Source organism: Pteropus medius, unplaced genomic scaffold, assembly GCF_902729225.1.
Source record: "Pteropus medius unplaced genomic scaffold, Ma_sr-lr_union100, whole genome shotgun sequence".
Taxonomy (NCBI): Eukaryota; Metazoa; Chordata; class Mammalia; order Chiroptera; family Pteropodidae; genus Pteropus; species Pteropus medius.
Genome location: NW_024342471.1, coordinates 20,115,306 through 20,133,565, shown reverse-complemented (window position 1 = coordinate 20,133,565; position 18,260 = coordinate 20,115,306). Strand labels below are relative to the sequence as shown.

Genomic DNA, 18,260 nt, shown 5'->3' with positions numbered 1-18,260 from the left:
AAGGGTCCCTGGGTCAGTGCCCAGGGGCCTCGACCACCTGGGGTGTTGGTGTGAGCCCTGGGCAGCTTTCACTGGGAGGCGCCCGCTTGGAAAATGGGGGGTTTGGAAGTTCGGGCACGATTTATTAAAAGCTGCAGCGGGCTAGGGAAGGCGGTGGCTGGGGCAATCCTTGCAAACAGCCGCCTGGAGCTCCTGCAAGGCCGACTTGGACACTCGCACGCCCCCACCCCCTTCTCGCCGGCGCCCGCATCTCTCTCTCTCTCTCTGACTTTTCTCCTGAACAATCAGGGACTTGTGCTGGCGGCCGAGGGAGCCACGGAGCTGGCTGGCCGAGGAGGAGGCGACGTCATGGATTCCTGAGTGTGAAGTTTGCAGGAAAGCCCTTAGTTTTGGAGATGGACGGGATCCAGTGGTTTCCATGGTGCTGGATAAACAGGAGGAAACAGTGAGGGAATCCCGTTATTTTACTGCATTGAAAGCCTATAAACACGGAGCGCCGGGAAGGAAGTCGCGTTCCCTCTCGAGTAAGCCGAGCGCCGAGCCGCGCCGACTCCGCTGCGCCGGGAGCCGGGAGCCGGGAGCCGGGAGCCGGGAGCGGGAGGCGCGCAGCTCCCGGGCCGCTCGCAGGCTCCTCGGCCAGGGCAGCCCCGCGAGCATGCTTTAGAGGGCGGCGCCCCCTTGGCTCCTGGTCTCCAAACGCAGAGCCCCTCTCACGCCGCGCGCCAAGCCCGCATCCCCTCCAGATGCAGAGAGAGGCTGCGTTCAGGCTGGGGCACTGCCATCCCGTCCGCATCATGGGGTCTGTGGACCAAGGTAACTGACTCGCCCTCTGTTTCAGCCGGTTCCTCCTCTCGCCTCCCAGCCCTTCCCTTCTGCTCCTTCCCCGGGCAGCGCTTTCGGCTCCTGGCTGAGGTCGCGGGGAGGCCCGGGGACTCCGGTGTCCCAGGGCGCACAGGTAGAGTGGCCAGGAGGAGAGGCGCCCTCGCCCAGGTCAGGGAGGGGAGATGGGCCAGCCGACTTCAGACCACCGTGCCTGGGGGGCGGTGCGGTGTCCCTGAGGCGGGATTCCCCAGGCGGGGCTGTCATAGGATTTTCTCCTCCGTGGGACACCGGGAGGGGTTCTCGCTACTAACCGCTGGCTGCTTAACCGTTTCAGCACTCAGCTTTTGACAGCAGATGCCATTCAGCTGTATTATTATTGTTGTCGTTATTATTATATATTTATTGTTATTATTATTTAGCTTTTTTTTTCCTTTTAGGAAAACAGTCTCAGTCTTTTATGATATAGCAAAACTAGTCCTAAAGACTTTGCTTTTTAACAGTTACAGCGGCAGACGCTCTGGGACATTTAAACAATTTTCTTTTTTTTTTTTTGTTTTTTTTTGTTTTTGATGTGCCTGATGGATACAGTCCTCGGGCTCCTCCTTTAAAGTGCAACGTACCATCAGTTTGTTTAGCGATCTGATTACACTCCGCTCTCCGTGTTTCTGAGTCTTTTTCCCCTCATCTTGGGTCTAGCCCGGAAAGCATACTGCTCGCATCTGACGGGAGGGGCTCCACGTGTAAGAATATGACATGAAAATCTCCCCTCCGCTTGGGATGTCGGAGGAGTTTGGGCTGTACGCTGATGAATCTGTCTTTAAAACTGGAGCGGGGGCAGTGTGATGTGTTTTTCAGAGGCCAGCCCTGCACATAGCGGGGGCACTGCCCACAGGCAGGGCCGCAAGAGTTAAGTGAAATAAATATACGTAGGAGGAGTTAGCCTCGTGTCATAAAATCAGAGTTGAATGTAGGTTTTGTGCTCTGCGTGGCTGATTAAAGTTCTGGGGGGAAGAAATGACAATTTCAGTAAATAAACCTGAGGGGCTTTTTTTTTTTTTTTTGAAAACCAGAGTGAGGCCAAATGCCTTGGGTTAGGTAAATGGTATGCTTTGCCACAGCAGACCTCAATGACACATATTTTTAGCTGAGTTGCACTTTTGAAAGCAACACCCTGCCAACACTTTGAACGTTTTAACTGGTAACCAGTATATCCTGTCCTCGGCTAGTGGTCAAGCATGTGACATAATGGCAAAAAAAGATTACTAATACCGCATCACCTGTAAAAGTGACGCTCTCAGACAGGCAGCGGATACTAAGGACACGAATTGGTCTTTACTGTTATACGTACTGAAACAGGGTGATGCTCTGAAGGTCGGGGCGGGTGACAGAGGGACGCCAAATGTAGCTCTCTTTGGAAAGAGGGAGAGAGCAAGAGCTTGGAAGAGAAGCTGGGCTTCTGTTTCACTGCGTGATCTAACACACAAGCCTCACATTTTAATGGAGCTGCTACACCTCTGCTTCAGGCTGATGAATTTGCTCCTGTCTCGAGGTGTTGAAGTCTGTGTGTTTTACGTGTGCACGTGCATTGACGACCCTTCTCAGCTCACGCTCATGTGTGCAGGGATCGTGAGTATGTGCGTGCCAGTGTGTGTACACATGTGGGAGACAGGGCACCACATTGTTCCCAGCGAACCACACTTGGCATACCACGGCGACTGGGCACACAGAATGTAATTCCAGGCATCAAAGAGCTGGCATGCGAGATGCTTCGACTGTGCCCTGCAGAGGGAAAAGCTAGTGCCCCTTTAAACTCAAACACCACGTGAGCATAGGGACAGACCTGAAGTGTGCATGCGGATGGGTGGGGCCACGAAGAACGAACAGAAATATTTGCATGGTAAGAAAATACTGACCTTGCTGTGCAGCTTGAGGTTGAGGCCCTGGGAAAAACTGAAGATCTGAAAGAGGTGTGTTCGGTTTTATCTGAAGTGGGATGATGGAAAGTATTTCAGGAATAAACAGACCCAGGGTGAGCTCTGCTCACTTCCAGACCCAAACTCCCTGCCTTCTGCTTGGATTAGAATTTCTGCTTGGCCAGATCACAACTGTGTGATCTTGGGTGAGTGCCTTCACCTCTCTGTGCCTCGGTTTCCACATCTGTAAAATGGGGCCAATAATAATAGAGGGTTTTGAGATTCAGTGAGATGACACATAGAAAGAACCTAAAACGGTGTCATGCTCAGTCAACCCTCAATACCTGTTAGCTGCCATTCCTATCGTATTAAAGATGAAAAACAATAACTTACGTTGCAATAGCACTGAATTTTGTGGCAAAAATTCTTTGAAGAGAGGCAGGATTTGAAACCTCTCAAGATACTCTGAGCTTACCGGGGCTTCACAGTGAGACAAGTTGGGCTGAGATCATGAGGGTGAAGCCTCAGTTTCCTCATCTGCAAAAGAGAATGGCGATAGCGCTGAGTTCATAGGGTTGCTCTGAGCATCCTGTGAAATCACGCACATAAAACGCTTATCTCTGTGCTCAACACGTGATTAGCACATACTAGATGCTATTATTCTGCAACTGTCGAGGACAATGCGAGCCAGCCTTGCCCAAGGTCACACAGCAAGATAGCAGCCCTATGCCTGGCACACTATGAGAGCTCCATTGCTGGCCACGGGGGTGAGAGCAAACACAGCGAGCCCTGGCTGGGAGTGACACAGCTAAGTGTTTACAAGTATTAATTCTGTCCTTGTCAGGGCAGCTGTGCTCGGTAAGTACTATATTCATTGTCTCCCTCCCGGAGTTTGGGAGCCCAGAGAGGTGTAGGAACGGGCCAGATGTTGCCCAGCAGGGAAGTGGGGGAGCCATCATTTGAACCCAGGGCTCTTGGCCACATGCTCTGCTGTCTCTGGAACTCACTGCCATCATTTTTATAATACTATGAGGACACTGAGGCGGTCCAGATCTTGGTCCCAGGCTCTTTTCCCAGCAGCACATTGGGAAGGGGTGACATATCCTGGAAGGATAAGAAGAAAGTAAGGGACGATGTGGAAAGAGCAAGCATCGTCATTAGACACGGGCAAACTGAGGCAGCAGCTGATGTGTCCCCAGCCTCGGCTGAGTTAGGCAGGGCTCCTTGCCTTGTCTTACTAGAGGGAACGCAGTCCCCAGACAGCCAGGAGGCTCAGAAGCCAGCACTGCTTTCTGCTTTTGCATGGAATGGATCTCCCTCCAAGGGCGCCGCCTCCTGGCTAAGCCCCGCCCCTGCTCCCCAGACAGCCCCTCCTCCAGCAAGTCCTTCCTTCTCCCCTTCTGCTCTCAGAACTTCAATAAAGGAGAATCACCCCTTTTCCCAGACCGCCTCCGACTGCCTTTATTAAAAACTTGCCTTAGCTGCATTGTAAGGCCTCCTGAGGACAGGGGTCAGGTCTCCTATTTCTGTGAGCCTCCAGTGGGTCCCAGGTAACGTTTCTACACCCCTCATGCCAACGGCTTGAGATCTGGGTGAGAGGTTCAGATCTTGGCTCTGCCACTCGCTAGCTGCGTGACCTCGTGCAAGTAAATCCACATCCCGTGCCTCAGTTTCCCCACATACAAAAGAATGATAGTAATAGTATCTGAAGTAATAATTAATATGTTTCACAGTGAGTATCAGCCAATCAGAACAGCAGGAGCAGGGTCCAAAGAGACGCCCCTGCCGGGCCAAGCTTTAACCCTTTATCTGCTGAATTGCAGGGAGAGCTCTAGGGCAGCAGAGGCCCTTGGGTAGGTGGGCGGGGGGTGACAGCAATTATTTACCAATCTGTGGAGGATGTCAATCTTTTAATAAACAATATAACCCTCAAAGTACCCACTTAATAAATAATTGCTGTCATCATTCCTGTACTATTTATTAATTCATTATTACACTCCCCGCCCCCCCCAAATCCAACCTAAAAAAAACAATTACTGTTTGCTTGCTTATACATTTTCTCGTTGGACTGCTCACACTTACTGCATTCATGAGTGATTATTTCACATCTTACTTAGAAGGAGCCAGGCAGGGTCCTGTTTCTGTTCCTTTGCTGGAACAGGAATTTGAGACACTCTGACTGCCAGACGGGATCGGAGGCCCTTTCTGGGCTCCCTGGGCCCCTGCCCTGTGCCGCCCGCTTCCTGCACTGATCACACTGGTGATGACTGTCCATGCTTTGTGTCCTCCTCCAGACATGAACTCCAGGAACTAGAAACCACAAGTGTCTTGTTTACCCTTGTGGCCCCCGGGCCCAGAACAGTGCCTGGACGTTGTAGGTACTCAGTATATATATGTACGTGTATATATTTTTTTGATACATAGATGGATGAATGAATGGATGAATGATGCACAGTAGGGGTGACATCACTTATTAAGGCCACAGAACTGAGACTTTAACTCCAAAGCACTGCACCATCATTTTGGTTTCCTCTTTTCTGCCTCCTTTTGACAATGAAGGTGGCCTTTGAATCCACGTTTTCCCATATCACACTAGCGACCTAAGCAGGATTCCTCCCGGTCATCCGGCAGGCATAGACTTTCAGGCTGTTGTCTGGAATGACTCAGCCCTCAAAGGCAAGAACAACAATCAAACGACAGCCTTGACCATGCCAGCGGCCACCACTCATTGAGTGCCAGCTATGTGCCAGGTACCATCCTGAGGGCGTTCCATGTGCCACCTCGTTCGTCCTCACACCAGCCTGACAGTCAATGTCCCCGACTTGCACAGAGAGGTGTGGCCACTCCCCAGGGTGACATCACTAGGTTACAGAGCTTGGACTCCGTCGGACACTGTCCACCGTGTCGCTCCCCGTTAGGCTGAAAAATCATAGCAATAAGGTGACCTGTTTTCTCTATTAGACACATACTCTGTGGCCAAGCACTTGACAGGTGCCAGCAGAGTCTCATAAAAACCCAGAGACGGTGGTTATTTAATGTGACCCCCATTTAGAGAGGAGAAAACTAAGATGGGAGCGGTCAAGGCCTTTCGAGGGCAGAACCAGACCCCGCCGATGCCAAAAGCTCAGCGTTCAAGGGCTCCACGGTCCTGCTGCTCTCACTTCCTGCAGCAGGACCACCCAGCAAGACGGGAACAAGCTGGCGAGGAGGGCCGCAGACCTCTGAAGGAGCCAGCCCTCCGCAGAGTTTGGAGCGTGTGTGGGTGGGTGGGGGGTCCTCTCCCTTCCACCTTGCCTCTCTGAGCCACTCAGAAACTTCTGGCGGGCCCGTCCCCTCCCTTTCTCATCCTCTCCAGCACAGCGGACCTGCCCAGCGACCTATTTCCTCAAAGCCTCTCTCGGTGGACAAAGCCCAGCCGGGTGCTCTTGGGCCTGGAGTCCACACTTGGAGCCGGTCTGGGCCTGCTCCCCTCACTCCCTCACACACACACTCGTCATGCTATTCCCTCGGCCTGAGCTGTCCGGTTCGTCCACGTGGGGCTCCCTTGCCTACTTTTCACCTCTTTCTTCAAGGCCTGTCTCATTCTCCTCTTAGAAGCCCCCTTGACCATCAGTTTGTTTTCATCAATATTTTTAGAGCATCTATTATGTGCCGGTTCCTGTCCTAAAGGCTGGGGATAGGATAGTGACCAAGCAGAGAGCCTGCCCTCACGAGGGCAGCACAAAGCAAGTGAATGCAGGACTATCCGACGACGTAGTTTCAAACGGTGTCAAATGCAAGAGACTAAAATAGAAGTGAGTTGCAAATGACTCGGTATATGCGTGTGTGTGTGTGTGTGTGTGTGTGTGTGTGTGTGTGTGTGGTGGTGGGTGTACTAGTTTCCTGTGGCTGCCATCACAAATTACCACAAACTGGGTGGCTTAAAACAAAAGAAATCTATTTTCTCACAGTTCTGGAGACTAAAAATCTGAAAGCGAGGTGTCGCCAGGGCCACCTCTCTGACGCCTTCTCTTCCACCTTCTCTCTGGTAGGGGAGGGTCCTTCCTGGTTTCTCCCAGCTTTCGGTGGCTCCTGGCAATCCTTGGTGTTCCTTGGCTGGTTAGTGCATCACCCCGTTCTCTGTCCCCGTCTCCACACGGCCTCCGTCCTGTCGTATGTGTGTGTTCTCTCCTCTTCTCATAAGGACCCCAGTCTTTGCATGAGAGCCCTGAGCTCTAAGGACCTCATCGTCCCCTGACTGCACCTGCTGAGACCCTATTTCCAAATAAGATCACATTCACAGGTGCCCGGGGGGAGGGTTTGGGGGAAGGACACAATTCAACCTACAACAGTAAGGACTGATAATTCAGACTGGAGGGTCGCTTCTTTAGAGACGTCTTTTTTGTGACCTCTGAATGGCAAGGGATCTCCCTGTAAAATGTCTGGGAGCCGAGCATCCCGGCAGGAAAAACAGTGAGTGCAAAGGCCCTGAGGAGAGGGACGTGCTTGGGATGTTTGATGACCAGTAAGAAGACCTGGGAGGCTGGACCGCAAAAGACGGAGGAAGCACGACAGGCGACGAGATCGGGGACCCAAGCCCAGGCAGGGTCTGCGGGGTCTTGTGAGCAGTTTGTGGTTGATTCTCAGGGTCATGGGGAGGCACTGGGGGAATTTTAAGCAGCAGGGGTGTGAGCATGTCAATCTTTTCGAAAGATTGTATCGGCCATTAAGTGGGGAATGGCCTCTAGCCAGGTAAGAGTGGGTGCTCAGAATGCAGGTGGGGGGCTGTTGTGGTGGCCTGGGCCTGGGGCCAGCGCGAGGCTGAGAAGTTGGGGAGAAGTGGTACTTCTGAGTCTACAGTGTGTTCTTTGTGGTTCTCGAACTGTGTTCCCTTGAGCCCTGGGATTCTGCAGGGATGGTCCCCGTCTTTGTCACTCGAGAGCAGATGGCATTAATCTCGTGATGTGTCTTCTTCTCGGCCCAGTCTAGCGTCCCCAAGGCAGGTCCCCTTCACCCTCTGCTATCATTGGGAGTCATGAGACTTTTTTTTTTTTAATAGTGTTTCATCTTGATCCAAAAATGTCCCTTAACAAATCCACCCTTAGCTAATAACCCAGGAACAATGTGACTCAGTAATGAGTATCAGATTCATGTGGGACAAAACCATTTCCGTGTGACTTTTAAAAGCAACCATAACCTCCTCTCTGCCTTAGCGGGGGTAACAGGGAGCCTTATACATGCGGGCACTTCGGGCTTTAAAAAGCACGTCTGCGATGCTCTCAGTGCATGTAAAGTGGTCCGTTTATCTCAGCTGCCATTTTTGCTATGATTGTACTGTTTTAAATTCAAGTTCTTACTTTCCTTCAGCCTGAAGGGGATGAATCCATTTTTTACCAAATCTCCGGGGTCTTCTCTGTGGGTTTTGGATGACCTACTTTTAGTCGTTCTACTAATGAGTCCAGAGGTATTTGTGGAGGATGTTCACAGGGACAGGTGGGGACACCTGGGTGGGGATTATGGTGAGCTGACAGCAGCAGAATCATGTGAAGACCTCTTCTCAGCTCCAGGTGACTGGTCTATCTGAGAATATGGGCCTGCTGCGGCCAGATCTTTCCATATTTTAGGAGACATTGGAAATTTAGAATTTCATATGAAATCTCCCAATTAAAAAAAAATGCAAGTTCAGATTAAAAAATATATATATATGGAGCAGGCCAAACATAATATGCCTGCAGGGTCATTAGCTAAGGGCGGATTTGGCTGAGCTACTGCAGACCTGTGACTTGTGTTGCTGTTAAGTGTCGCATCCTATACTCCACACCTTGACTTGGGTTCTGGCTTTTAGTAGAACCTTGCTTGAGGATCAGGGTGGCAGAAGGCAGTAAGAAAAGGGGAGAATGACGGATAATACCAAGGAGAGCTGGGGCGGGGGCGGCTTATCCGGAACCCTGTAGGCCAGGTGTTTGTATTGAATTCTAAACTTAAAAGAAGCCACGGGAGGGCTCATGGGGCATATATTTTGGAAGGAGAGGTAGTGAGACCAGAAAGGGGTCTACTGCATTCATTCGGGCGAGAGATGTTGGGGTCTTAGAATCCTGGGGCGGAAGGAAGGACAGCGAAGCTGACGAGAAGTGGTGGGATTTGGGTTACGTTTTGAAGATGGAGCCGCCCGGATTTGCCGAGGGTTCGCGTGTGGGCCTGAGAAGGGGAGAGGAATCCAGGCCCACTTCTTGGGCTTCGGTTGGAGAACTGGATGAACGGGAGGGCGCTGTCTGAGCTGGGAACGTGAGAGAGGAGCCGTTTCAGAGGCTGGTAGGGTTTGGTTTGGACACATTCGCTTCGAGATGCCAGTTGGATGCCACATAGAGATTCTGGGTGGTCAGGGGGATGTATATCTGAGCCCAGATTTCGGAGGAGAGGTCCAGGCTGTAGATAAAAATGAGCTTTATCCCAGAAGATGGAAAGAAGGGAGTCCCTCTAGAGTCAATTTGAAGGGATCTCAGGACACAGAGCCACCTGGAGGAGGGTGGGGGGCAGGGTCAGTGCCCCTCAGATATTTGTATTCAGATGGAAGCAAGTTATGCTGAGTAGTTTCCCAAAGGGATATGCTGGGGTGAGGTTATCAGAGAAGGGGAGGATTCTGGGTAGGCAAAATCAACCCTCGTCTACTAGGATAGAGACAGTTAATCGTTAGGGGTGAGGATGAGAAAGGACATGTGAGGGTGATGCCAGCCTTTCTTTTTCCTACAGCACAAGGGCAGGCTGGTTCCTTTGTTTATCCCTGACCAACTGTCAGGGGCTGGACTTTGGGTCCTGTCATGAGGACCAAGAGCATCCAGCCCCTTCTAGGTACTTGGCTGTGTGTGTCCTAGGCTGGGTCATCTCCCCTCCTCCACCAAAATTTATCCGCCACCCCCTAAGATGCTTGTTGGATACACTCAGGATAGCTCTGCTCATGGTCGGGGAACAAAGCGGATGTCCTCATGCTCTGACAGGCAGGGCTGAAACTCAGTGAGTCCTGAGCCAGGCCCAGGCCCCTGGAATGGAGTTTGAGTCTAAACCAGTGGTTCTCATCCCTGGCCACACACTGGAGGCCTCTGGGGAGCTTTTACAAAATACCGTGTGGCCCAGGCCCCACCCTCAAACATTCAGATTGTAACTGGTCTCTGGCGGAGCCCAGCCATTTGAATTTATCAACGGCTCTCCAGGTGAGTCTCACGTGCAGCCTGGGTTAAAGACCTCCGGTCTAAGTGCAATTGGAGGGACCCTATCCATTGCTGGGCCTCAGCTTCCAGGATATAAACTCGATGAGGGTAGAGGCGATGTCCTGTTGGCGGCTGCATCCCCAAGATCTACGGCAGTGCTGGGTACCTAGCAGGTGCTCGAATAAATATGAATGACGACGGATCGCCTTGCGCAAATCCCTTCACGGAGCAGAGATGGCTGCCCCGAAGAGTGCACATTCTCCATCCTCTGGCGCACGGGGAAGGGTTCGAGTCAGTCCCCATGGAGGTCAGGCTGGGGTTCTCAGAATCCCTGAACTGCTCCCACCTACTCTTCTGATCCAGTGATTCCCAGCACTGGCTGCATGTTAGATTCATCTGGGGTCATTAAAAAAAAGACGCCATGGGATGTTCTGGTTCATTGGGTTCACATTGAAGCCTGACTGTTAAAATGTACAGCTGAAACTTACTGGATTTCGTTAACCAATGTCCCCATAAAAAAAAACAAAAACAAAAACAAAAACCTGTCCCAGGTGATTCTAACACTGTGTAAGGACCAAGGACCATCGTTATTTTTCTGCCTCCGTGAGTCTGTTTTCTGACTTTGGCTGACTTGGTCCAAGGCCCTGGAAGTGTTTATTGGGGGATGGTATTGGGTTCTTACATAGTGTTCCCCAAAAGTACCTGTTCATAACCTTCACCTTGGGTGCTTGCTGAAAAAGACACATTCCTGAATCTCTTTTCCAGACTTACAGAATCAGAAGCTGCAGCGAGGGGCCTGGGAATCTGCTTTGAACAATTGCCCAGGTGTACTCGTTACCTGCCAACCTCTCTACCTCCGCTGCCCTCCTTGCTCAGCCTCCAACACACGGAGCCCTCGCTGGCTTTCTTTGGGTTCCCACCCTCAGAACACTCTTCGCCCAAATTTTCCATCAGCCAGGTTTGTCCGGATATCGCCTTCCCAGAGAGGCTCTACGTGACTCCAGAAGTGACGCCCCGGTCCCCAGCCTTTACCCCAGAGCCAGGCTCCTGGTGAGGTCTTCCCTAGCAACCCTACAGGAAATGATCTTTGTCCCTTTATCTCCTTCTTGCCTCTTCCCTCAGCATAATCCGGGCTTTTCCAGGGCCACGGCGTCCCATTCGTGCTGGGTCCCTGGCACATTAGAGGTGGCCAAGAGGTACAGATGTAAGGCTGGACTTGTGCTTTCAGAGTATCTGTGATTCTTTTCAGGTCCCGGGAAATTGCGTGGCGGGTCATGCAGGTGGCTAAACTCTAGGTGAAAATCATGCCGCTGCTGTGGGGACACTGAGGCCCATGGAGATAGAGGTCTGCTCCCTTGGAGGAGAAAACAGGGAAAAGCCGGGCCTCGGCTGCTCACGAAGGGCAAAGCTGCAAGTGGCAGCAGCTTTCCTGTGGAGCTCCTGCGTCGGGCAGGGCGCGCAGCGCTCGCCGCTGGGAAGGTCCCTGGCGGTGGCCCCGGCCAGTGGCTAAGCACGGTGCCCCCGCGGGGCAGCCGGGGCAGGCAGGCGGCCTCCTTCCTCCCGGGCGCTGGCCAGCCTGGGCCGCCCGCCTCTCCCTCCCCCGCCGGGTCCCCGTGATGGCCCCGCCCCCGCCGGCCAGGCCGCCCTGTCCCCGCCTCCCCCCCCTCCCAGGGCTGCAACAGGTGCCTCCCGGAGCAGGAAGCTCGCGCCGCTGCTCAGCTCCCCCGGGCGCGTCCAGCCTCGCTGCGCCAGGCGCGCCATCCCCGGACCCGGCTTGCGTCCCCACGAGGACAGTGACCCCCGCCGCTCCACCTGCTTCTCCGCCCGCTTCCTGCCACCTTGCCACCCCCGGTGAGGGGCCCAAGAGAAAGCCTGCCCTCGCCCCCCGCCGGGCCCGGCACCCTTCCCGCCGCCTTGTGCGCCATGGATGCCCCGGAGCAGCAGCCCGACCCTGACGGCTACGAGCCCGGGGGCAGCCCCCAGGACGAGCTGGACTTCTCCATCCTCTTCAACTATGACTATCTGAATCCTATCGAAGGTCCGTAGAGGCTCCGCCTGGCCTGGCCCCAAGCCTGAACTGGGGCTTGGGCCTGGAGAGGAAGCCCAGGGCCCCTCTGCGCCTCACGTCTTGAGGGCTCCGTGTGGTGGTGGTGGGGGGAGGTGCCTCTCCCCAGGTGAGAGGGAGGGAGCGAGGCGTCAGGGACTGCCGCTGCCCTTAGGGGGCGGTAGGCTCACTCTCGCGTTGTAGGGTGTCAGTTTCCAGGTACTGTGACTTCTCCTGGAGGGTCACTGGTATCAAGCAAAAGGTGGCGGGGGGCTCAGCTGGCTTCTTGCCTGCTGCTGGGTGGTCACAGGGCAACGGAAGTGATTTGCTTTGGAGGGAGCCAAAGAATGGAGTTAGTGGGAGTGGGCTGGTGCAGAAAGAGGTTGCACCTGAACCTAATTATCAGAGCAGGTGAAAGCTGATCCCCCCCACCTCCCTCTAGGCACCACCGCGGGTGAGTGGCATGTGTTGGGGACTTTGTATTGAAACTAAGGAAGAGGTTGTCTGTGTCTAATGCTGGAGTGTGGTTTGACTTCAGTGTTAAGAGGCCAGCCCATTTCCTCCCTGGGTGGTGCTGCTGCCTCTGCGATTCACCCCAGTGGATGGGTCCGAGCTTCAAGTGATCCCCACCCTACAGGCATAACGGATGTGGGGGCAGAGGGCTGGGGTGGAGGTGGAAGCTGGCATATGGATTCAGCCAGACCCTGGCTATTCCTGCCTAAAGGACCTGTCAGTCTGTGCCTTCAAGTGTCATCTGCCACTGGGGGCTGGGGACTTCCCCAGGCTGGGCTGTCACTTCACGTGTTTAACAGGAGCCTTCGTCAGAAGGAGCAGGAGGCCACACACCCAACCTCATTGTATTTTTCTGGTTAGCAGGTTGTCTTGGAAAAAAAACAAAAAAACCCAACCAGGCTTCCTGATTTTGACAGCCCAGCCCAGCCAATGCTTGTTGAAGCCTCAGGGGCAGGCCTGCTGGTAACTCCCAGAGGCACTGAGGCTTGGCTGGCTGCGGCGTGCAGGAAGGGGCTGTGCTGGGTGGTTTGTGTAGGCGGCCTGGACCGGGGGTGGGGGGTTAGCTGTTTCCCAGAGCTGCCCTGTTAGGCAGGTGAATGAGAAAGTCTACCTTTCTGTCTATGTGTCTTCACTGGCCACCTTAGGTGTGGGGCTTGCTTTGACCTTGGGGGTCCCCTTCGCGTGGATACCAAGTGAAGACGATAATTAGTAATTATTCTGTATTTTGGCCAGAGATGGAAATAATTAGCCAGCAAGAGAGACAGTTTTCTTGAGTTGCAATCTGGAGGCCATCCTCTGCTTTGAAAAGAAACGATTACGAATCTGCAGACGATCCCTCCAGCATCGGCGGTCTTTCTGTTCGTTAAGATTAAAGTCATGTTTTGCAGGGCACTAATACTTACACCCCTCCCGGATTCAAAATCGGCTAACTTTTTTTTTTTTTTGGTAGCATTTGGGAAATATAGTTTCCAAGCCAAATCTGATGGGAGGTGCTTTTTATAGTTTTTCTTGGCAAGTGGTGCTTGGTGGCCGCCAGATGGGTGTCTAAATGACCACAATGAAAGCCCCAGAATCTGTTTTGTTTTGTTTTTTTTTAAATAAACTTTACTTTTGGAACACTTTTAGTTTTCCAGAAGAGTTGTAAAGATAATACAAAGAGTTCCATATACCTAGCACCCAGTTCCTCACATTCTTATCTGACATTAATGTGTATTAGTATTGTTGTAATTAATGAACCAGTATTGATGCATTATTAGCATCGCGAGTCCATACTTGATGCAAATTCGGAGTGTCCTTGTTTCTTATGAGCTTGACAATTCTGAGGAGCGCTGGTTCGGCATATTGAAGAATGTCCTTTTAATGTTTTTCTCATGGTTAGACAGGGACCGTGGGTTTTGCGGAGGAAGACCACAGAGGTAAAGCGACTATTTCCATCCTGTCCTATCAAGGGTCCCTACCATCAACATCCCTGTTGACGCTGACCTTGATCACCTGGCCGAGGTAGCGTTTGCCAGGTTCTTCCACTGTAAAGTTACACTTTTCCAAACTCCAAACTGTGATCTTTGGAAAGAAGTTACTTTGTGGCACCCCACTTAAGGGGCGGGGAGTTATGCTCTGGAATCTGTCCAATAATGACTGCTTGCTGGGAAGTAGGCAGCACAGAAATGTCACGGCTCAGGAAGGGAAGGGATGCCGTGAGCCTTGGGAGGCTAGCGCGAGCTGTTCCAGATGTGGGTGTGGCTCTGGTTTATCCAGATGTTAATAGGAGTCCTTCCCCCACCCCACCCCCCACCATCTCTGCTTCTGCATAATGGAACTTCTCAAGGGCCAGCACTAGGCCTTATCTTGCTAATTGGGCTTTGCCCCAGTATTGGCCATGCATGTGGGGTGTTCCCCTTAACGCTGGGCATGAGCTTGGCAAAAAAAACCAAGGAGGGGCAAGGGCCGCTAATGGGACAGACGTTGTCAGAAGTTGGCGGAGGTGTTGGAGATTGCGGGGGAAGTCAGATGCTCGTTTTGTGGAAACTTAGCATGTAGCCGACGCTGATTAGCCGATGTCCTATCTCCTGCGACCCTAGCAGGTAGGCACCATCGTCACGCCCATGTTTTGAAGGAGATGCTAAGGCACAGGGAAGTGAAGGAATTTCCCCAGGATGTAGTAGCTGGTCAATAGCAGAACTGCAACATGAACCTGCTCTGGAGCCCGCATGCTGACCTATCATGTGAGGGTCCCTCATTCCCTCACTGGAGGAGAGACACATGCACAGCATGTCGTAAGGGGCCTGGCACTATGGCAGGCCTGGAATTTAAAACAGTTACCAACAGAGCGATCATTGCCATTTAAACTTCTTTGGACCTCTGTCTACTCAACTGTCAAATGGCTGAAATAGTCCTACTTACTTCATAAGGTTGTTTGCCTCGAATGAGTAACCCACTTAAGTCAATTAACAGTGCGATTTGTTCCTAACATTTCATTAAACCCTTGATTTTGTTAATAGAGGCGCTCAGTTAATGTGAGCCATTCTTCCGTTACTCATTCGACTTGCTGTTGAGCGCCTATCGTGTTAGATCCTGGGGATATAACAGAGAATAAGACCCGGCCCTTGCCCTCACTGAGCTGGAGCCTCTAATTTTTTCCTGTTGTCTAATCGCTTTGACTAATATCTCCAGTAGCATGCTCATGGTCGTGGAAATGGTAGGCATCCTCGCCTTGTTCCTGACCCCAGCAAGAGCATCTCTCGTGTTGGCTTTAGGATTGAGGTGCATGTATTTAATTATGTCAGCGAAGTATCCATTCATTCCTATTTCCTTGAGAGTCTTCATTAGGAATGAGAGTTGCATTACATCATAGACTTTTTAGCATCTATGGAAAGATATGATTTTATTCTTCCTAGAGCTATTAATTTGTTGACTTATATTAATAGATGTCCTAATATTGAAACATCCCTGGTATAAACCTTACATGGCCCTTGTGTATTATTTTCTTGTGGCCAGCGTTGGTTTGATACCATCTTATTTAAGATTTTTTTCGGCAGTATTCATGAGTGATATTTGTCATGTCCTTTTTCTCATGTGCTGTTAGGTTTAAGTGTTTTTTATTTTCTATGCTCCGGAACAATGTATGTCTCGTCAGGACAATTCGGTTTCTGAAGTTGTGATGGAATTCCCCCGTGAAGCCATCTGGACCTGGCGCCTTTTTTATGGGGTCGTTCTGTGATCACTTTCTCTGTTGTGTCTGTGGGAGTTGGTCTGCCTACACTTTCTTTTTTACTGGGGTCAATTTTGGTAGAGTGTGTCTTTTAAAGAAATTATTTATTTCACCTGTCTAGGTTTTCAAATTTATTTGCCTAGAGGCATGCAGGGTAGAGTCTTAACCTCCCCAACCCCCCATCTGCCACACTGAGGGAGACAGTAAAGTTCAAGGTAACAGAATGAATGGGGACAGGGCTGTGGGAGGCCTGACCGGGGCTCCTGACCCAGTGGAAGAAAGAGGTGTGCTGACCGTCAGCAGATGGATCAAAAGTTTAATTCCCTTGTGCCTGCTTGTGACTTCAATGAATTCTTACTCCTCTCAGCTGTAACACACTGGGGGACAGGTGGGTACTGGGAACCCCTAGTCACCTCCAGAGGGGCCAGATCTCCTCTGGGCTCTGTCGGGACCGATGTACTCACTAATGGCCTGCCTCAGTGGATCTGGTGCATCCCTCCTTCAATTCCTGGTAAACTAATGCATGTGACACCACCTTTGACATTTCAGAAAGGAAAATGGACTTCTGGTCATTGCTTGTAGAGTCTATTCTGGTGATCCTTAAACTTTTTGGGTCATAGCACTTTGAAAAGCTGATGAAAGCCACAGATCCTGTAGGCACGCACACACTATTGGAGCACACGCACACACACACACCATGCACAAGCGCCTCCCCATCCCACAAGTCCCCCTCTGCCCTCCACGACCTCTTGTACTATTTTACGTGGAGCCGCAGACCCAGCTGTAGCCCGCTCCCTAATGCTGCCTGCACTTCGACTCAGGAACACCTGCTCTCAACCCATTCACAGGGGACCATTAAAACCTCATTCTCTCGGCAAACACTCACTGAACGCTGGTTTTGTGCCAGGCCCTGTGGGAGTATAGAGACGGATTAGATGTGGCCCTGCCCTTGCCTGGCCCCCAGGCCTCTGTGGGACACAGCCTAGTAAACAAATAGCAGCAAACGAGGTGCTAGGATATAGTATCATGGGGTTTTTTTTGGTGCTTACTAAAAATAGAGTTCTACCCTAAGCAAGCAGGTTCACTGACATGTGACATGCTGAGACATTGTCTGTGTCAAGTTAAGGACAGGCCTTAATAAGCCTGCTTTGTACAAATAGTGTCTCCAGGTGCAGCTGGAAAGGTGCAGTGAGGCCTCAAATTGAGCAGTGGTCTTGTCAGGGAGGCAAAGGAAATGGGGAGAAAGTGGCCTTAATCATCCTTCATTATTGAACACATGTCATCTCAGCTTCCAGATTACAAGCCCTCTGTTCTTGAGGTGGCCTCAGATTTTGATTGGGAGCGGAGGCCCTTAAGACCTTAAAGCAGTGTTATTTGGGTTGGCCCTCAAGGCTTTCTAGTCCTCTAAGGTGAGAGGGTTGAATAAATTTGAAAAATACAGCAGCAGTGGCTAGTGGCCCTCAATCCTGGCTGCACGTTAGAACCTTCCAGCCACACCTGGACCAATGAAAGCAGACTCTTTAGGGGTCTGTTAACTTTGCTGAGCATCATGCAGTGCTAAGTGGCAGGTTAGGCCTTGGACCCAGGCAGTTGGGGTCCCGAGTCTCTGCCATCAGCACTACAACTCAGCCAGGATGTCACCGACTCCAGCTTTGAGGGAGCTCATATACAGCAGCACAGGGGGTGCGTTCACCCCTAATATTTGATATTTATGTAATTATCCATTGTATGTTTACTGCTGTCCTAAGGGGATTATACTCATTATAAAACATGCAGGAAAAATAAAAATAGGAAAGGACAGGATATAAATAGCAGTTCTGCTTTTTTATATTTCTACATCCCAATCGATGTACGCCTCCTGGGGGACGTGTTCCCCAACTTTGGAGGCCATTGGCTCGGCAAGTCAGAGCACCAGGTCTGAAATCAGAAAATCCTGGCTTGAATTCTTAGTTGCCTCCTACCTGCGTGACCTTGGCCAAGCAGAAGTACCCGGTACCAGCAAGCACGCGATAAATAAATGGATGGAAGTTGCATAGTTTCTTATTAGTGTTATGCCTTAGGGGCACGTGATTTCAATTCTCTGGTCTGTGTTTCGTCATCTGTGCAGTGGGGACGGTGATGGCAGTGCTCACCTCCTAGGGCTGGTGTGACATGTCTGTGAGGCAGTGTGATTAAAGCTCAGCCGCCGGGCTGTGTGCGTGTTAGATGGCCATAGCGATGGACTGAGAAATCTCCTAGCTCTCCTGACTTCTGCGGCCATTGGCAACTTGGAGGAGAGAGTCTTTGCCTCAGCCTTTCATAAATCTTGAGCCTGAAGAGAAAATGGTCTGGAACGAAGAGCCATGCGGTCACTGGGGAGGAGCCACTGGCCACCGGCTTGAGTCGGCACTTGTGGAGGGTTATCTCTAACTTCTGCACGTTCAGTTGACTTTAAAAACTCATCTGGCCCCTAGATGAGTTTCCAGGCTGTATCCCTAGAACTTGGCTGGCTGCAGAAGCTTTCTTGGTTGTCTAGACTCCAGGGCAGGAAGGGGCCCCTCTGGCTGCCTCTCTTGGGCGGACAGGGCCTCCCCAGG

The 18,260-nt window shown here is 51.6% G+C and overlaps 1 protein-coding gene across 10 annotated transcripts in view; it reads left to right on the top strand.

The window, feature by feature from the left end:
• The first annotated feature begins 293 nt into the window (after positions 1-293).
• The window catches only part of NFATC2 (nuclear factor of activated T cells 2), a 143,513-nt gene continuing 125,546 nt past the window's right edge, over positions 294-18,260 (top strand). For 5 of the 10 annotated variants that reach the window (XM_039864630.1, XM_039864633.1, XM_039864634.1 and 2 more), the window contains exon 1: positions 11,591-11,957. In XM_039864630.1, the coding sequence (XP_039720564.1) occupies positions 11,843-11,957 (115 nt within the window). In that variant the 5' untranslated portion in view covers positions 11,591-11,842. Of the gene's footprint in view, positions 814-11,590; positions 11,958-18,260 lie in introns of those variants that run through there. The other 5 variants (XM_039864636.1, XM_039864637.1, XM_039864635.1 and 2 more) reach the window with 4 other exon arrangements.